The sequence below is a fragment of the Spinacia oleracea genome, chromosome 3 (assembly GCF_020520425.1).
Source record: "Spinacia oleracea cultivar Varoflay chromosome 3, BTI_SOV_V1, whole genome shotgun sequence".
In the NCBI taxonomy this organism is placed as follows: Eukaryota; Viridiplantae; Streptophyta; class Magnoliopsida; order Caryophyllales; family Amaranthaceae; genus Spinacia; species Spinacia oleracea.
The window spans coordinates 144,046,148-144,064,916 of NC_079489.1; the positions used below are offsets into that span (position 1 = coordinate 144,046,148).

The window sequence follows — 18,769 nt, forward strand, 5'->3', positions numbered from 1 at the left end:
TTAATTATCTTGTTATGCACTTGTATAGTTGTAAACTTGTGTGCTATGTGCTATGTGCTATGTGCTATGTGCTATGTGCTATGTGCTTTTCTACTATTGTAGAGAGTAATGTGCTACTCCCTCCATCCCTTAATACTCGACCTGTTTTGAGTTTTTGCACTATTCACATAATTCACTTTGACCTTATTTTATTTCTAGTATATGAAAAACAAATGTTAGTAAATAATATATTGTTGGATTCATCTTAATATATATTTTCAAAATATTAATATTTTATACTCTCTCCGTATTTATTTAAGAGATACACTTGGCCGGGCACGGGTTTTAAGAAAAAGAATTGAATGAAATAAAGTAATAAAACAAGTGGGGTTGTGTTGATATTTTAATAGGTAAAACAAGTGGGGATCATGAAATTTTAGGGGGTGGGGGGTGGGATGTAGTTCTAAAATTATTTGTTTAATAGGGTGGTGGGACATAAGATATATTAGATAGATTATTTAATTAGATGGTAGGGTTGACAAGTTACTACAAATGGCAAGTGTATCTCTTAAATAAATACGGCCGGAAAAGGCAAGTGTATCCCTTAAATAAATACGGAGGGAGTAAGTTTTTATAATATGTAATTAAAGAAATTGGTGGTCAAAGTTGTGCATTGGCAAGCGTGTTCGGTCAAAACAGGTCGAGTATTAAGGGGCAGAGGGAGTATGTTGTATTCATGTTCATCATGTATTTTTTTGGGATTAGTAAATTAATGTTCTGTTGTAATTTATTTGTATCATTAACTTTCTATTCTATTTTTTCGGTGAATGTTTTTAGAGCAGGATTATTGGAGAGGATATATATGCTCTCTCTCCTTTTCTCCTTTTGACACGTCACATTCTCTTTCTTCCACATTATTTTCCATTATCTTTTTCCTCTTCAGTTTTCTATTTTTATTCTTTTCCACACATCAAAGAGGATCCTCTCTTGTTTCCTCTCTCTTAGTTTACATACCCCAACACATGTTATCTTTCTTATTAAAACATTTAGTTTAAGAATAATGATAATTTCAAGTGTTTAAAAATTAAATTAGCCTAATTAATTATTTTTCCATTACTATTGATAAAATAAATCGATTTGTAACCTTGACAATAATAAAATTTGTTAAAATAATATTAATAATAATTAAAAATATTACAATATAATGACAGTAATTAACTAACCATGACAAGAACAAACCATAACATTGACCAGCATAAAAATATTACTACTAACATTAATTAATGCAATACACTGACCGTAATTAAAAAAAAGTGACAGTAAATAAAAAACAATGATAGTGATAAACCCTAACGGTGACAATAATAATAAAAATCGTAGTTACTACTAATAATTCAAAGCAAAAATCTACTACTCAACTCATCTATCAGTTTCAGGTACACATGTATGCTTCAAGTTCATCATGAAAAAGATGAGATGTATGAAATATGGTTAAAATTAGGTTCATTTTATAGGAAAAAAATATATTCATTGGTTTTTTTTTGTGTACAAATAAGTTACCGTTTTTTATTTATTGTCGTTATAAAATTATAACCATATGCAAAATTGTTTACTCAATTATTAAATGACAAGTGGCTTAATATATCCTCTCTCTAATCCAATATATCCTCTTCATATGGAGGATATATTGTATTCCTCTACTAAGAGAGGATTATCTCTTCTACTCCTACAACAAAGAGGATCCTAATTTAGAGGAGAGAGAGTGTAAGGGAGGACATATATCCTCTCCATTGCTGATGCTCTTACATTTTTGAAAATGAAAGGTACACGAAACAAACCTATACATCTCCATAGGTAGAACCATACTTCGTAGTCCATATATGCTTATTAGTCTCAGCCCGTTCCCAGCTTGACTTGCTCCCCTACCTGACCCAACCAAATTCATTCATTTCCCTCAAAAGCTTCTGCGCAAGGCGTAGGTCCTGGCATCTTACTATGACCGGTTTAGGCACCTTTCAAAAGGCGCACGCTAGCGGCCTAGCCATGACAAGCATAGCCCCTTATGTTATAAGGCTCCAATTGTTGCCAAGTAATATTTAAAAAAGGCCAAAACAATGTGATTTTAATGTCTCCCTAACAGTTACTCCATCTGTATTTATTTAAGAGATACACTTGCTTTTTCCGGTCGTATTTATTTAAGAGATACACTTGCCTTATTTAATAACTTATCAACCCCACCATCTAATTAAATAATACATCTAATTTATCCTATGACCCACCATCCTATTAAACAAATAATATCAGAAACCCACCCCACCTCCCACCTCCCACCTCCCAAAATGACATGGTCCCCATTTATTTACTTATTAAAATATCTAACCAACCCACTTGATTTATTATTTTATTTTATTCAATTCTTTTTCTTAATACTCGTTCTCAGCCAAGTGTATCTCTTAAATAAATACGGAGGGAGTAGAAACTTACATTACTCTCACCTCCGTTGCATGAAGTTATTTTCGCTTACTATTTGCACAGACTCCAAGGAACCTTTAATCATTACGGGTTTTTTTCTAAAATGCCCCCATAAGTTTTAACGAAATGCACCAAATATCCCCATCTTTTTCAAAATGCACCTAATACTCTTGAGGTTTGGGAAAATACACCAAAATACTATTTTTGACTCGTAAACTCGTACTTTCCGGTGCATTTCAAAAAAGTTGAACGTATTTGGTGCATTTCGTTGAACCTCGATCAGGGCATTTCATGAAAAAAATGTAACCATTATATATTCAATTACGTATATGCAAAAATATAAAAATTTTTAATTCTGAAAATGTATGGCGAGACCGGTCTAACAAGATCGTACATGATAATGTTTTGATGTACTCCCAACGTCTCAATTTAATCGTCGTACTAAGGTTTCACGGAATTTCATGTGATAAGTAGTTACTCCATACATGCTTATCTTTTACAGAGTATACTTTAATAAAAAAAAAAAGTAGATGAGATGGGAGATAGTGTAGGAATTTTTTAATTGAATGTGAGGGGATATGGGACCATAACGCTTGATAGTGGGAAGAGATATGTAATAAAATATTAGTGTGTCCATTCCATAAAAGGAATAGTAAAATTAAATTGGGACGGACGTAAATGGAAAGTGTGATGATTAAATTGGGACGAAATGAGTATAAATTTATGGTCAAAGTTTTCATAATTTGGACACATATTCAAAGCGTAAAGAACTTTCAGGAACATATATAGTATATTGAATAGAGAAGAGAGAAAACTCCAAATTTTCTAATTTTTTCCCCTGTCTCTTTCAGCGACAGGTCATTAACTCATTTTTTCTGTTTTAACATAAATGTTTTTATGTAAAGTGTGGTGCACTTATTTTAAAAATCTAAATACATAGCCAATGACTAAAAAGTTACTTGAACCTTCTTTTACCCCTTAAAAGACTTTTAATTTTAGTTTAATTACTAGTTACCCCTTTGGGGCTACAAGTAGTATATTTTGATTGATTTTTTTCAATGAATTTTTTACAATTTTAAAATGAAAGGTATACGAAACAAATATATAGATCTCCATATGTAGAACCATACTCTGTAGTCCATTCATGAGAAGAAAAAGAGGTTAATGTTAACATAATTGACGGAAAATGGTCATTAAGAAAATTTTGTGCATTTTTACAAAACCACAGGGGTTGGTACATTTGTAAAAAGTTGAGAATACTTCGTACAGTCCTTTAAAGCTCAAGAGCATTCGATCATGAAAAAATCGTAAAACTTATCACCTATGATCCCGACCAATATAAAATTTCAAAAGTGGAGTACTCTTACTAGGTAATTTAGAGCTGTCAAAAACTAACCCGACCCGAAAACCCAACCTGAACCGACCGTACTCGTAACCGACCATGACCCGAGATTTTGGTAAAACAGGTAACCCGAAACCCGACCCGAAAAAATCGGCAACCGTTTTTAACCGGATGTTGTACGACCCGAACCCGACCGAAAGATGACTGATAACCGAACTGACCCGACCGAACAATGATCCGAACCCGATTCCAAACCCGACGCGACAATAACCTTAACCCGATTTTTATCACATAACCTGTTAGTGACTCGACCTGTGGAGTAAATATTTTACGCTTGAATATTTTGAGATGACCAAATCAATTATTGACTCGATCTTAACCTGTGTCTGAGAGTAAACCCGACCCGAAAAATATCTGATCCGAACTTGACCCCAAACCCGAGATTAACTGCTACAAACCCGACTAAAACCCGACTATATAAAACCCTAACCCGAAATTAAACCCGACCCAAACATAACTCGGCCAAAACCCGACTTGTATCCAAAATGGGGAAAAACCGACATAACATGACCGAAAACTAGCCCGACCTGGACTCGAGTAATAAAGTGACCCAACACGACCCGAGGTGACCCGACCCCGACCCGACTTGATGACCCTTTTTGACTAAGGTAATGGGTAAATAATGGGATGGTAGAACATTGTCAACACATACTGACATACTAAAATAGGAAGTATCAAATTGCATAGGATAATTTGGTATTTACTACCTTAAAAATATCCCACTTTTGTAATTACTACCTTATGAAATTTTTATTTTAAATTAGTACCTTAAAGTTTCAATTTTTTTTTGTTTACTACCATTTGACAGTTTCCGTCTTAAAACTCGTCAAATGGCGCCCACTAATGACTTTAATTCTCATTTCCCTCATTGCTTTCAATTTCTTTCACGATTTCTTTAGAACTCAAGAATACATAAGCACGATTTTTCTCTTCTCTTTCGATGTTCATTTCTTCAACCTCTGTAATTTTCTCTATCTTCTTATAAATTTTTAATTAATTCTCAAACAAACACCTGGTCACTATTTTAACTCTTTCCTCCTTTTTTTTTTCTTCTTCTTTTGTAAACCCATTATTTCTCAAACAATTTCCTTAGTTTTGAAGACAACAATACATAGTACTTCGTATAAATCTTTGAATTAATGAATTTTGCAATAGGTAGGACTCCAAAATAATACTCTGTATTATTAGTTCAGATCTAAAATTTCGTAGTTCTCATCTTGTTAGGTTATGATACATATGAACAACATAAATCATGCGGAAAAACCTTAGTGCCAGGATACATATTAATTGCACATAATCATATAATTAGTCTAGGATGCATACACTTTGTAGCGTGCCCTCCCTAGCTGCGCCCGAACCGAACAAGAACAAGTCTTTAGAACTCCAAGTGTCGTCCCTCCGTAGACAGTCCACAGCACGTCCAGATCCGCCTTAAGATTGACCAACTAGAATCGCCCTTAAGGTACTATTATTTTCGGCTAAATAAGGCAAGAGTTTTGACTGATTTTTCTGCTTAAAAATCCTAGCTTTGAATACTTGAAAAATCTCGCGCATAAATTTGTGACCCTAGGCACATATTTATTGAGTATGGAAAAGAATTTAGAATCCTATTAGAATACTAATTAGTTTAATTAGAATCCCTTTAGGACTCTATTAAATAAATTCTATCTACTAGGATTAGGATTTAATCATAGAACGAATTCCAATAGCTTTAGGATTCGTATAGCACGCACACGAGCACGAGCACAGCACAGGCCGCGCGCACGCCTCCCGGCCCACACGAACTGCACGGCGCCCAGCCCATTGCTTCGCAGCCCACTTGCTCCGCGCGCGCCCCACGCCTTGCTGGGCCTGGCGAGGCTTTGGCGTGTGGTTTGATGCGTATGGCTTGCTGGGCGAGGGCCTGGCTTCGTGCTGGGCCTTCGTCTAGCAAGTCTCGTCCGATGCTAATTCGTACGATACGCTTCCGATTAAATTCCCGATTCCGGAATTCATTTCCGATACGAACAATATTTAACATTTCCGATTCCGGAATTAATTTCCGTTTCGAACAAATATTTAATATTTCCGTTTCCGGAATTATTTTCCGATTCCGATAATATTTCCGATTCTGACAATATTTCCGTTTCTGGCAATATTTCCGATTCCGGCAATATTTCCACTTCCGATAATATTTTCCGATACGTACCATGTTTCCGTTTCCGGCAACATCTACGACTTGGATAATATTTATATTTCCGATACGATCCGTATTTCCGTTTCCGGCAATATCATCGTTTCCGGAGTATTCATTTACTTGCCTTTGACGATCTCAGCTCCCACTGAAACCAAGATCCGTCGATTCCGAATATCCATAGATGGAGTATTTAATGCCATTAAATACTTGATCCGTTTACGTACTATTTGTGTGACCCTACGGGTTCAGTCAAGAGTAAGCTGTGGATTAATATCATTAATTCCACTTGAACTGAAGCGACCTCTAGCTAGGCATTCAGCTCACTTGATCTCACTGAATTATTAACTTGTTAATTAATACTGAACCGCATTTATTAGACTTAACATTAAATGCATACTTGGACCAAGGGCATTATTTCCTTCACATCTTCCCCTTTGTTCAATTCCACCTCTGGGCACCAATCAACCACCAAACACCACCACCATCTCTGTTAATTGCCACCGCCTTTGTGGCTGGAAAAGATACCTCAAAACCACCCTAGTTTGTTGGTTGTGGTTCACCTTCGCTCTCGTTTTTTTCCCTTCTCTTTCTCTCTCCAATTTTACTAATTATTTCTCTATCCTTGTCTGGAATATTTAATTCGTCGAGCAGGTAACGTACATTGCCAGTAACAGGCAAAATCTTGAGACTACCCACTTAGAAACGGCGCGTTTCAGATCGACCCGGTCAAGAACAACGTTGTTGCAGGCTTGCAACCTTCTGGGAGGTGACAAAATGAGAAAGGAGGGGTTTTAAGTTCGAAGAAGAAAAACTCCAAAATTGGATTTAAACCCAAATTGAAGAACAAAAACATTCAATTGATACCTTTTCTGAGCAGATTTATCCTTGATATAAACACAAATTGGACGATTTACAACAAAACACATAAACTAATTACAAGATTGGAAGTGATTGGAAATTTTGGGAAATTAGGGGAAATATGAGCAAAATCGTGGTTGGGTGAAACAATATAAGAAGTGAAATAAAAAATTAGTTGTTAGTGGGCAATAATTAACGGAATGTTGGACGGAAACTGTCAAGTGGTAGTAAACAAAAAAAATTGAAACTTTAAGGTAGTAATTTAAAATAAAAATTTCATGGATGTTTCTATCATGGTCATCTTAAAAATGACCATTGTTTAGAATTAATATGGGCCACACAAAATTCTTTTCTTTTATCTTTAAATTTAATGAAAATAATATATTTTAATCAATTTATTTCTTTTATCTTTAAATTTAATTACACAATTTGTTTTTATGAAAATACCTTTTGTAATTTCTGAATTTTCCAAAAATACCTTTTGTATTATCTGAAATTAATAAATAAAATAATTAGGAAACTTAATTAACAATTAAGTTTATTAATTAACAATTAAGTTTATTTCTCTCTCCTCTTGCTTAAGCTGACCCAATTTTTCGCCGGAGTTCTGATTGCTGGAAAATCAGTGATGGACCTCACAAAGCTCGTTCGTCGTTCATCGTTCGCCGTTCATCGTTCATGGGTATCACCGGAGTTCTTTTATATTCTCATAGTTTCGTCCTTGTATCTTACCACGAAATTCTGGGTTTTGGGTTGTTAGATATGAAATTCTGGGTTTTGGGTTGTTAGATCCGGAAATCAAAAGAGGGAGGTGTTAAAGAGCAATGAATGTCGGTGCTTGTTCCATAGAATTTGCAACAATTATCGGTAGCCATAGCCGTAGAAATGAGAAATGACAGACTTTGGTGGCCGCCGGAAACAATGGAGTGCCGACGGAAGTTTGGCAATTCGTCGGGAGTGTTAAATATGTTGAATAATAATAATGTTTTAGTGTTAAATCTGGAATTTCCGTCGATTTAATGATGGTTATCATGCCTGGAATTTGCTTGGCAAAAGTTGCAGGTCTGCCGCTGCCATGGGAGAAGGAAGGAACCGAGGTTTTTTACCGAATATCCTTATGTTCTTTAACATCGTTTACGGCTAGTATCCAAACTCTTTTGTGGCGATTACCATCCTTATGTCTTTATGAATTTACTAACATCTGCAAGGATAGTATCCGTAAACATGGTTGGTAGCTACCTCTCTTAAGGTATTACAGAAATTGCCAACATCAATCAAGGGTAGTACCCAAACACAATTCAAAATGATGATTTAGTGAAACGTGTCCGTAATTTCCCCCTTTTTTCTCCCAACAGTGAAACCCTTCTTCTCTGTTTCCCGCTTTCTCCCCTACACTTTCTTGCTTTCTCCTAGAATTGTACATTCAAACCCTAAATTCTATTCTTTTTAAACCTAATTTCGGTCTCTTCAACTCACTCCCGGAATTGTACATTAAAGGATAATCCTAAATTCTATTCTTCTAAAACTTAAATTCTCTCTCTTTAATTTCAATTTAAGCCCTTTCTCAGGTGAATTGGGCACTAAACCCTAAATGAATTGTACATATAATTTATAATTTGTAGAATTTATAATGATTATGGGTCCTTGTTTCTTTGTAAATGCAGGCGGAGTTATCCGGGTCACTTCCCAAATACAGGTTAGTAACGGCGAACTACGGTGTTGGTCATGTCCGAAGGGATACAAGATACAAATGGAAAAGGTTTCCTTGAAATTGTTTTAGATATAAGTAGATTTAATTTAGAATTACAAAAGTCTTTCATTTGTTTCTGGGTTTGGATAATTGCTTATTTTTTTTCTCTTCTCCTATGTCATGGTTGCTTGAATAGCGAATGAGTGTTATAGAAAACCATGTCAATCAACTCAATTGGAGGGTTGGAAACTTGGAGTATACATTGAAAGAAGTGAAGGACCTCATAATTAAGTCGATGAAAACAGGGGATGGTAATCGAGGATGTTCTCCGAGTTCCCCATTCTTTATCAACGACGACAACCTAAAGGGTAATCGAGGATGTTGTCCGAATTCCCCATTCTCTATCAACGATAACAGCCTAAAGGGTAATCGAGGAAACTCTCCGTTCTTAACTCCAGTCGGGAATTCTGTGAAAAGGAAATTGATTATTGACCAGGATGAAAGCGGAGTAGTCCCGGATGATGATGATGATGGTCCAACAATCAACATTAGAGATATTCGCTTCACGGCATCCCAGTTCCCTGATAGGATGGACACTTTAATGGAATTCCCAATTCTTGATGTGGTCAATAAAAAGAAAAAAGATCTTGTGACGAGTCCGGTGGAAAAGAAAACAAACGAGAAGGCTCCAACTAAGAAGAGTCCTGACAGTACAGGCGGCATAACGTACGATGCTAATCAGCCAGAGAGAAAAATTACAAAAAGAAGAGGAACTCGTCTTTGTAACAAAGATAAACAACTGGTAACTTACTCACTTGTGCACTATGTTCATCTTTCGTAGTTATAAGAGGGTATTGGCCATCACTTAATATTTATATGCCAACCTATTATGAGGTGGATATGACCAAACGTTCTCTATGAATTACATTGTTGGCATTTGATTAATGTAAAAGAGAAATGACTCTTGGTCGTTTAATATGTGCGGGAGAATAGGAAGAGGAGACTAATGTTGGTTCAGAGCGATCAGGAGAAAATGAAGTCATTATGGAACGTGTACCTCCAGAAAAACCAAAGAGGGGCAGACCACCCAAAAGTCCTGCAGTTACGAAGGAAGGTCTACCTCTAGAAAAACCAAAGAGGGGAAGACCACCAAAAAGTCCTGGTGTTATTAACCCTAGAGAGGAGGTATATCCCTGTTTTATCTTCACAGTAAACGTTGTGATTTTTTCTTGTAATTTTGATCACCATCTAATAGATAAGGAACACTGTTTGGCCATTTGATGTGCTTCTTTTTGAGTTGTGCAGGATGGGCCACGACTTAGTGAAGTATTCTCATCACCCCAGGTAGATTTGAGAGATCCAGATATGGTAATATCCGTGAACATACTTGGTCATCACCTAGAGAATGTGGATTTTATTTAACAGTCTCTTTTTATACGCTTTAATTGGGACAACAACAATGATGTTCAGGAAGCATCAACTCCCATTTAAACTCTGCAACAAATGAAGCAGGTGAACCAGGTTCTTCATACAAGTGATCACACCAACATATCAGCGGAAGGCCCAAGTCCTATTTACCTAGACTGCTTGAGTTCCCTAACTCCATTGGAAAGACAAATATGCCAACATATAGCTCGAGAGGACACCGGCTACCATGCATACTGGCCCCCAGGTTACCAAATGTACCTCACATTTGGAGAATCGCATGTTGTGTACCCAGACTCAAGAGTTACAGGCCACGTAAGTATTACTATTGGCGTTGCATAATCTAATAGTATCAAATTGTTTGTTAACATAATTTCTTAATTGCAGTTTATTGACATGTACTTGTATGATCTGGAACGTCGCGCAACGCATGAAGGGAATACGAAGTTGATTTTGCCGACTTTATTCCAGGTAGTAAAATCTGTAAACAATCTATTAAGAATACTATATTTGGGTCGTTTTATTTAGGCGTGAGTTCTATTGACCAACAAACCAAACGTTTCTTATAGGCTGTTGATCTGAAAAATGATGTACGTAACGCGTATGTGGCTAACGAAAACTTAATTCAACATGCTTGGGAACGTACCGCTTCATATCTACCTGATGATTTGACTCAGATTAGCACGGTTTGTACAATTGTTCAATGCCTTTCCTTAAATTGCAATTAGTTATTGTAATAATTTTGTTTGTTTGGTGATTGTAGGTGTACGTTCCTGCATATGATTTTCAAAATGAATCCTGTGAGCATTGGTTTTTGTTGGTCGTCAAAATACATGATAAAGAGGTGTGGATTATGGATTCTATTGGTGTTTCGAGTTCACGATTCACTCTCGCATTAGATTTGGTCAGTAAGAAATAAAATTTGCCTTGTTTACATTTTTCTGGAGTTGTTTAGAACAATTGAAATTGTTTCTTTAGTGAGTACCAGGGTGTTAGAGCTCGCAGCGGAAATTTGGCTTTACTAGATAATATGAAATCGATACCTCACAATGAAATAATATTTTGGGAATAAACAAACAACCCTTTATGAAGGAAATAATAAATGTTACGTAAGAAAAATAATCTTTTCTTAAAACTAAACTTTAATGATGTGAATTGTATTTATCAACTTACAACCTATGCATTATATAATAAATTAATGCTAAACAACGAATGGCCGAAACTATTTAACTAAAGAAACAACGTAACATGTTGTTTGCAAAATATACTCCTTTCATTTTGCATTTTGCCATCACACAACCATTTTCCTCTCCTAGAAAATCTCTTTTCCATTCAAATTATTTATCTTTACTCAATTTAGAGAAACGTATGATATGGTTAATTTTAGCCATATATTCCCACAATTCCCCACCTCGTTCATAATTTGAAAACATTCAAATTTTGGACGAACAAATTTCGTAATCCTTATCCGGTTGCACCATTTTAACAATGATTGCCTACGTACCCTCGACCGGGATCAAACCCATCGTAGTTCAATTTATTTCTCCATGTATTACCTAACATGAGATAATATTAAGCAATTCCAAACAATGTTGGAACTTGCTTCCTGACACAACTTTCGTTAACATGTCTGCAGGGTTCTCATTTGTATGCACTTTCACAAGAGAAATACTTCCTTTCTCTATGACATCCCGTACTAAATGATACCTTACATCTATATGTTTGGTACGAGCGTGATGAACCTGGTTCTTGGCCAAGTGAATAGCACTTTGGCTGTCACAGTTTAGATTCACACTATCCTGCGTTAACCCCAAATTATCTAAAAGTCCCCGCAACCACAATGCTTCCTTAACTCCTTCTGCCATAGCCATATACTCGGCTTCTGTCGTAGATAGAGCCACTGTAGCCTGTAACATTGATCGCCAACTAACTGGAGCACCATGTATTTTAAACACATAACCAGTAGTAGATCGTCTTCTATCTAAATCTCCAGCATAATCCGAGTCAACAAAGCCACTTATTTGACATGTATATCCACCAAAGCATAAACCTATGCAGTGGTACCTTTCAAGTACCGTAAAATCCATTTCACTGCTTCCCAGTGTTCTTTACCTGGGTTCGCCATGAACCTACTAACAACACTGACTGCTTGTGAAATATCTGGACGTGTACACACCATGGCGTACATTAAGCTGCCAACTGCACTAGCATAAGGTATATTATCCATGTATGCCTTATCTTCCACTGTAGTGGGAGATTGTTTACTAGAGAGCCTTAAATGTGGAGCCAATGGAGTCACCACTGACTTAGCACCTTTCATCCCAAACCTTTCAATAACCCGCTCAATGTAGCCTTTTTGGCTCAAGAACAATTTTCGGTTTGACCTCTCTCTTCTAATCTCCATACCCAGTATTTTCTTTGCAGCGCCCAAATCTTTTGTCTCAAACTCTTCACCAAGTTGAGCTTTTAAAATATTTATCTCCACCTTGCTTTTTGAAGCAATAAGCATGTCGTCCACATACAATAAAAGATAAATATAATCATCTCCACGAAGTTTACGAATGTATACGCAACAATCATAATTACTTCTAGAAAACCCTTGCTTTAACATAAAGGAATCAAATCGCTTGTACCACTGCCGAGGAGATTGTTTCAATCCATAAAGTGATTTCCTCAAACGACATACCTGACTCTCTTTACCCTCAACCTTGTATCCCTTAGGTTGATACATATAGATTTCCTCATCCAAATCACCGTGTAAGAAGGCTGTCTTCACATCAAGTTGTTCTAGCTCAAGATCACCATGAGCAACAAGACTTAATAGCACCCGAATAGAAGTGTGTTTTACCACCGGAGAAAATATCTCATTGTAATCAACACCCTCTTTCTGTGCAAATACCTTGGCCACTAGTCTAGCCTTATATCTTATACCATCGGTCTTGGAAGGATCCTCTTTTCTTTTATACACCCACTTACAACCAATAGCAGTCTTCCCACGGGTAATGGGACTACCTCCCATGTCTTGTTTTTATGAAGAGATTGCATCTCTTCCTCCATAGCAACCAACCAACACTCTCTATCCTTTACTTTGATAGCTTGTTTGAAGGTGATCGGCTCATCATCCTCCACCGAGAGTGCATATTCTACCAAGTTAACCTGCCCGTAATGCCTCAGAGGTTTGTCTGACCCAAACTTCTGAACTAATTTATAATTTCTCTTTGGCCTAGTGGTTGCCAAAGATTCCTGCTGCTGTTGTTGTAACACATGTACATTTTTCCGTTGAATCTCCTCATGTTCAAGATCATCCTCCTCATCATTATGATTAACACCAGGATGCTCCACCTGAACATGAATAGAATCTGTTTGGTCTCTAGATTCTATCTCCACCACTTGATTATTTGAAGTAGTCCCGACATCACCATTATTTGACACCATAACTTTGGGTAAAGCTATCATAGATCTTTCATCAAATGTCACATCCCTGCTGATTACGAATTTAGAATCCTCTATACTCCAAAGACGATAGCCATTAACGTCTTTGGGATACCCCAAGAATATTTCTTTCTTGGCTCTTTCATCAAGCTTGTTATTTTTGACATGATAATAAGCTGTGGACCCAAAGACTCTAAGTCTCTTGTAATCTGCATGTTCCCCTGACCACACCCTATGAGGTGTGTCTCCATCTAAGTAAGAATGTGGTGATCGATTCACTATATAACAAGCTGTAGCAACCGACTCTGCCCACCATTCCTTGCCTAAACCAGAATTAGAGTGCATACACCTAGCCTTCTCAAGTAGTGTACGATTCAGTCTTTCCGCGACTCCATTCTGTTGTGGTGTGTCTCTGACTGTCCAGTGTCTTACAATGCCTTCCTGATCACAAAACTCCTTGAAAGCTCCCTCTGTGTACTCTGTACCGTTATCAGACCGTACAGTTTTTAGCTTTCGACCCGTTCTGTTCTCAACCATTGCTCTCCACCGCTTGAAAATGTCGAATACCTCATTCTTATGCTTCAGAAAATAAATCCAAGCATATATAGAATAATCATCAACAAATGTAACAAAGTACCTAGAACCACCCTTGGAAGAGACTTTAGCCGGACCCCAAACATCCGTATGCACATAGTCTAACAACCCTCTGCTTTTGTGCTTGCTTGTAGAGAACTTTATCATGTGTGCTTTTCCATACACACAATGTTCACAAAATTCCATTTGTGGTTTCTTCATGTTCTTCAACAAACCTTGTCCGCAAAGCAACGATAGACCTTTTTCCGACATATGCCCAAGGCGCATGTGAAGGAAATAATGCCCTTGGTCCAAGTATGCATTCAATGTTAAGTCTAATAAATGCGGTTCAGTATTAATTAACAAGTTAATAATTCAGTGAGATCAAGTGAGCTGAATGCCTAGCTAGAGGCCGCTTCAGTTCAAGTGGAATTAATGATATTAATCCACAACTTACTCTTGACTGAACCCGTAGGGTCACACAAATAGTACGTAAACGGATCAAGTATTTAATGGCATTAAATACTCCATCTATGGATATTCGGAATCGACGGATCTTAGTTTCAGTGGGAGCTGAGATCGTCACAGGCAAGAAATGAATACTCCGGAAACGATGATATTGCCGAAAACGGAAATATGGATCGTATCGGAAATATAAATATTATCCAAGTCGTAGATGATGCCGGAAACGGAAACATGGTACGTATCGGAAAATATTATCGGAAATGGAAATATTGCCAGAATCGGAAATATTACCGGAAACGGAAATATCGTCAGAAGCGGAAATATTATCGGAATCGGAAAATAATTCCGGAAACGGAAATATTAAATATTTGTTCGAAACGGAAATTAATTCCGGAATCGGAAATATTAAATATTGTTCGTATCGGAAATGAATTCCGGAATCGGGAATTTAATCGGAAGCGTATCGTACGAATTAGCATCGGACGAGGCCCGCTAGACGAAGGCCCACCACGAAGCCAGGCCGTCGCCCAGCGAGCCAACGCGCACCAGCGCACACCAAGCCTCGACCAGGCCCAGCGCAAGGCCAGGCCCAGCCAAGGCCTTGGGCGCGCGCGCGGAGCACAGCAGTGGGTCGAGCGCTGTGCGCCTAGCGTGGGCCGCAAGGCTTGCGCGGGTGTACGGTGCTCGTGCATTGCTTGTGCGGGAATCCTGAAGCAATCAGGATTCGAAGTGTGATTAAATCCTAAAACTATTAGATAATGATTATTTAATTAGAGTCCTAGTAGGGTTATAATTAAATAAATTAGTATCCTAATAGGATTCCAAAACCCTTTCCATAACTCTATAAATAAGTGCCTAGGGTCACATATTTTCATAGATTATTCAAGTATTCAAAGTGAGTTTTTGAGAGAAAATTCAGACACATTTCTTGACCATAAGTGCCGAAAATCTTTAGTACCTTAAGGGCAATTCTAGTTGGTTAATCTTAAGGCGGATCCGGACGTGCTGTGGACTATCTACGGAGGGACGACACTTGGAGTCCTAAAGACTTGTTCTTGTTCGGTTCGGGCGCAGCTAGGGAAGGCACGCAACAAAGAGTATGCATCTAAACTATGCTATATGATTATGTGTAAATAATATGTATTCCTGGCTAAATGGTTTTTCCACATGATTTATGAATTGTCATATGTATCATAACCTAACAGTGGTATCACGAGCCTCTTATTATTTTCATAATCTAAATTGCATGAACATGGTTAAATATTACAAATTTGCAAGAATTAAAAGGGGTGATTAATTTTCGTAATTGTTAATTAATTGCAAATTGCGTTTATTTAATTATACGTACGCAGTTTTTCGGCAGTTTCTTCGTTACTCATCCAAATCGAGTGATTTTTGTGTCAATTCCGCATGTAAAAGGCATTCTAAAATTTTGACAAAAATAGTATTTTTCTGCCGAACCCAGAATTCTCAAATTCGAAGCCTAACTATGACTTTTCGAAGGTTTTAGTTTTTCGAATGCAAATTTCGTAAATTTAAGATGTTAAATTAAATATTTGCGATTCTTGTTGATAAATCTTGAATTTTTGATTGACCTACTTTATATGTTTAACAAGTTTGAATGCCTAGCCTTGTTAATTATGCAATCTAATTTGTAATTATGATTAATTTGTTGAAAATTAGAATAATTTAGAATTAATTTGATTTTCATAATTAATTATAATTTAATTAGAAACCTATGATTAAAAACCACCATAAAAATTGTAAATTTATGATAAATTTTAATTTTTTATGACCTAGGCTTGAATCCATGATAATCGGAAATCAATTGAATAATAAATTTTCGATTTTTCGCCCTAAAATTATGAAATTAATATTATTTATTAATTTGTCATTAATTTTAAATATAAATTTTAAATTTTTATGCGATTCGTTCATATAACTTGCACGCACAAAGCAATGGACGCTTCGTATTACCCTTAAGGGGTGTTGTATAGTGCGGGCATGCGACGACGAGCAAGGGAGCTCGTTGCCCGTGCGGCACGAATGCAATGAGCAGGGGCATGGTGCACGAGCACAAGGCAGCAGCCCTGCCTTGTGTCGTGGGCCACGAGCTATGGATGAATGGGCATGGGCGAAGGCAAGGCATGGCAGTCGCGTGTGGGCAGCAAGCGAGCTGCGCCACAACGCGCACTGCCTCGCGCAAGCGCGCGCAGCCTCGCGCGCAAGCTCGCGTGCCACGAGCGCTGCGCCCAGCGCTGATCGCGCGCAGCGCGCAATTGCTAGCGCACAGCGAGCGATGGCTCGCGTGCATCAAGTGCTGTAGCGCGCGCAGCAAGCGCTGGCGAGCGCGCACAGCGAGCGATGGCTCGCGTGCGTCGAGCGCTGGCGCGCGCGCAGCGAGCACCACTTGTGCGATGGCTTGCGATGGGAAGATGCAGCAGCTATGCGACGAGCGCATGGGCTGCGCGCACATGGCCAGCGATGGCTGTGTGCGTGTGGCCCATGGGCGTGCGATGCGTAGGGTGTTTGCGTTGCGATTAGATCGTTTTGAATGTTTAAGTTGAAATTTTCAGTTTACGTAATTTTAATTAATTTTAAAAATTAATAATTTAAATTATTTTCTTGGATTTTAATTTTGAATATTGTAATTATAATAAATTTTATTTATTCTAATTATTTTACTAAAATTAAAATCATGAATTAATTTAAATACGACTGAAATTAAATTAAACTTTTTGGATTCAATTATAAATTCATATGAGCTTTAAATTTTAATTAAATTTGTATGTTTCCGGTTAGACTAGAAATACATTTTTATGTTTAAAATTAGTAAAGCATACGAATTTATTGGTTTAAGTGGGAGCCCTTTTAGTCATAAACTCTTGATTAGGTCTACAAATCCTTAAGGTTAAAACAACTTGATTAGAATTAATAAGGACTGAATAATTGGTAGATTATTGGTGCCCTTGATTAATTGCTGCAAATGTTTACGTGATGCATAATGTGTTTTACTAACCAGCTATGTGGGCCATTCATGATAATGAATGGGTGAATGGTATATATTGTATATGTACTGTTTTGCAGGTTATAAAGTGACTAGTATGGCCCAAATAGGATAGAAAATATGGTCTGCGCACCATTAATTTGAATGTAATTGGTCTAAAGTACCAAAGTTATTTTTCAATTCAAATATGGTCTGCGTACCATCAAATAGTTGTAATTAGTTATAGCTTATCCTATTTGAAGAAAATGGTGACTCCCACGGAGATTTTCAAGACGGACTTTGAAGTCAAAGCTTCAAGATGAAGTCGGGCCATACTAGATCACATTTATCTTATGCATGCTTTAAGTTATTTATTGCTTTAAATATGTCTTAATTATGCATGAGATTGTGGCTTGATTATGTTGCATGATTAAGGATTTTAGTTCACTTAAAATCTAACCAACATAGTAAGAGCCTTAAGTTCCAAACTTAAAAATTGAGTTAAAAGGTGCCATGCCAAAATATACACTTGCTTGGATATCCTTTACATCAATCTAGTAATAGTTTTCGCTCAGAGAGGTGTTACTTATTGGTCCTAAAGGGGCAAGGTACACAAATAATTGTGAGTACATGTTAGTTTTGGTGAAACTCAACGATATAAGTAAGGAGTCCTTTTATGTCGTGGCAAAATCGATAGGTTTACCTAATAAGTTCTTAGACGTACCTATCAACCAAGAATAGTTTCTAGACTATTAGCAAAAGGCTTTTGCTTACCTAAGATGTTTTAGGATTAAGTCGACAAACTGTGCTTAGTTCTTCAATGATTTTAGGATCTTGGAATCATTTTATTCACACCTGCCGGAACACATAACTTGAATAAAATGCTTAATAAACATTGAATTATGCATGTATGCTAGAATTTAAGTTTATTAAGAGAAACTGTGAATGGTTATTTATTTGTTTATTCTTTTCAATTGTAGTTTTTAATATGGCAAACAACAATTCATTCAACATTCGATCAATTCTCGAAAAGGAAAGTTGAACGGGAAAAACTTCCTTGACTGGCAAAGGAACTTGCAAATAGTTCTTATGCAGGAAGAAAAGGAGTATGTCCTAGATGAGGCGATGCCCGAAGCCGCAGGCGACGGGGTCACTCAGGCAGCCCTCAATCGTTGGATTGATGCCAACAAGGATGTGAAATGTCTAATGCTCGCCACCATGAGTGCGGATCTGCAGAAAACGTTCATCAACTCAGATGCTTTCACAATCATCAGTGAGTTGAAGAACATGTTCCAAGATCTGGCTCGAGTC

At 37.2% G+C, this 18,769-nt stretch overlaps 2 protein-coding genes across 2 annotated transcripts; both read left to right on the plus strand.

The window, feature by feature from the left end:
* The first annotated feature begins 9,453 nt into the window (after positions 1–9,453).
* On the plus strand, positions 9,454–10,308 carry LOC130469598 (uncharacterized). Its single transcript, XM_056838977.1, has 3 exons — positions 9,454–9,762; positions 9,883–9,945; positions 10,048–10,308. Exons 1-3 carry the CDS (start codon positions 9,622–9,624, stop codon positions 10,066–10,068), a joined length of 225 nt encoding a protein of 74 aa, XP_056694955.1. The 5' UTR covers positions 9,454–9,621; the 3' UTR covers positions 10,069–10,308.
* An 84-nt stretch (positions 10,309–10,392) lies between these two features.
* Positions 10,393–11,021, plus strand: LOC130469775 (uncharacterized). The gene is made up of 3 exons (XM_056839242.1): positions 10,393–10,473; positions 10,572–10,688; positions 10,766–11,021. The coding sequence occupies exons 1-3, from the start codon at positions 10,399–10,401 to the stop codon at positions 10,919–10,921; spliced, it is 348 nt and encodes a 115-aa protein (XP_056695220.1). The 5' UTR covers positions 10,393–10,398; the 3' UTR covers positions 10,922–11,021.
* Positions 11,022–18,769: the final 7,748 nt, after the last annotated feature.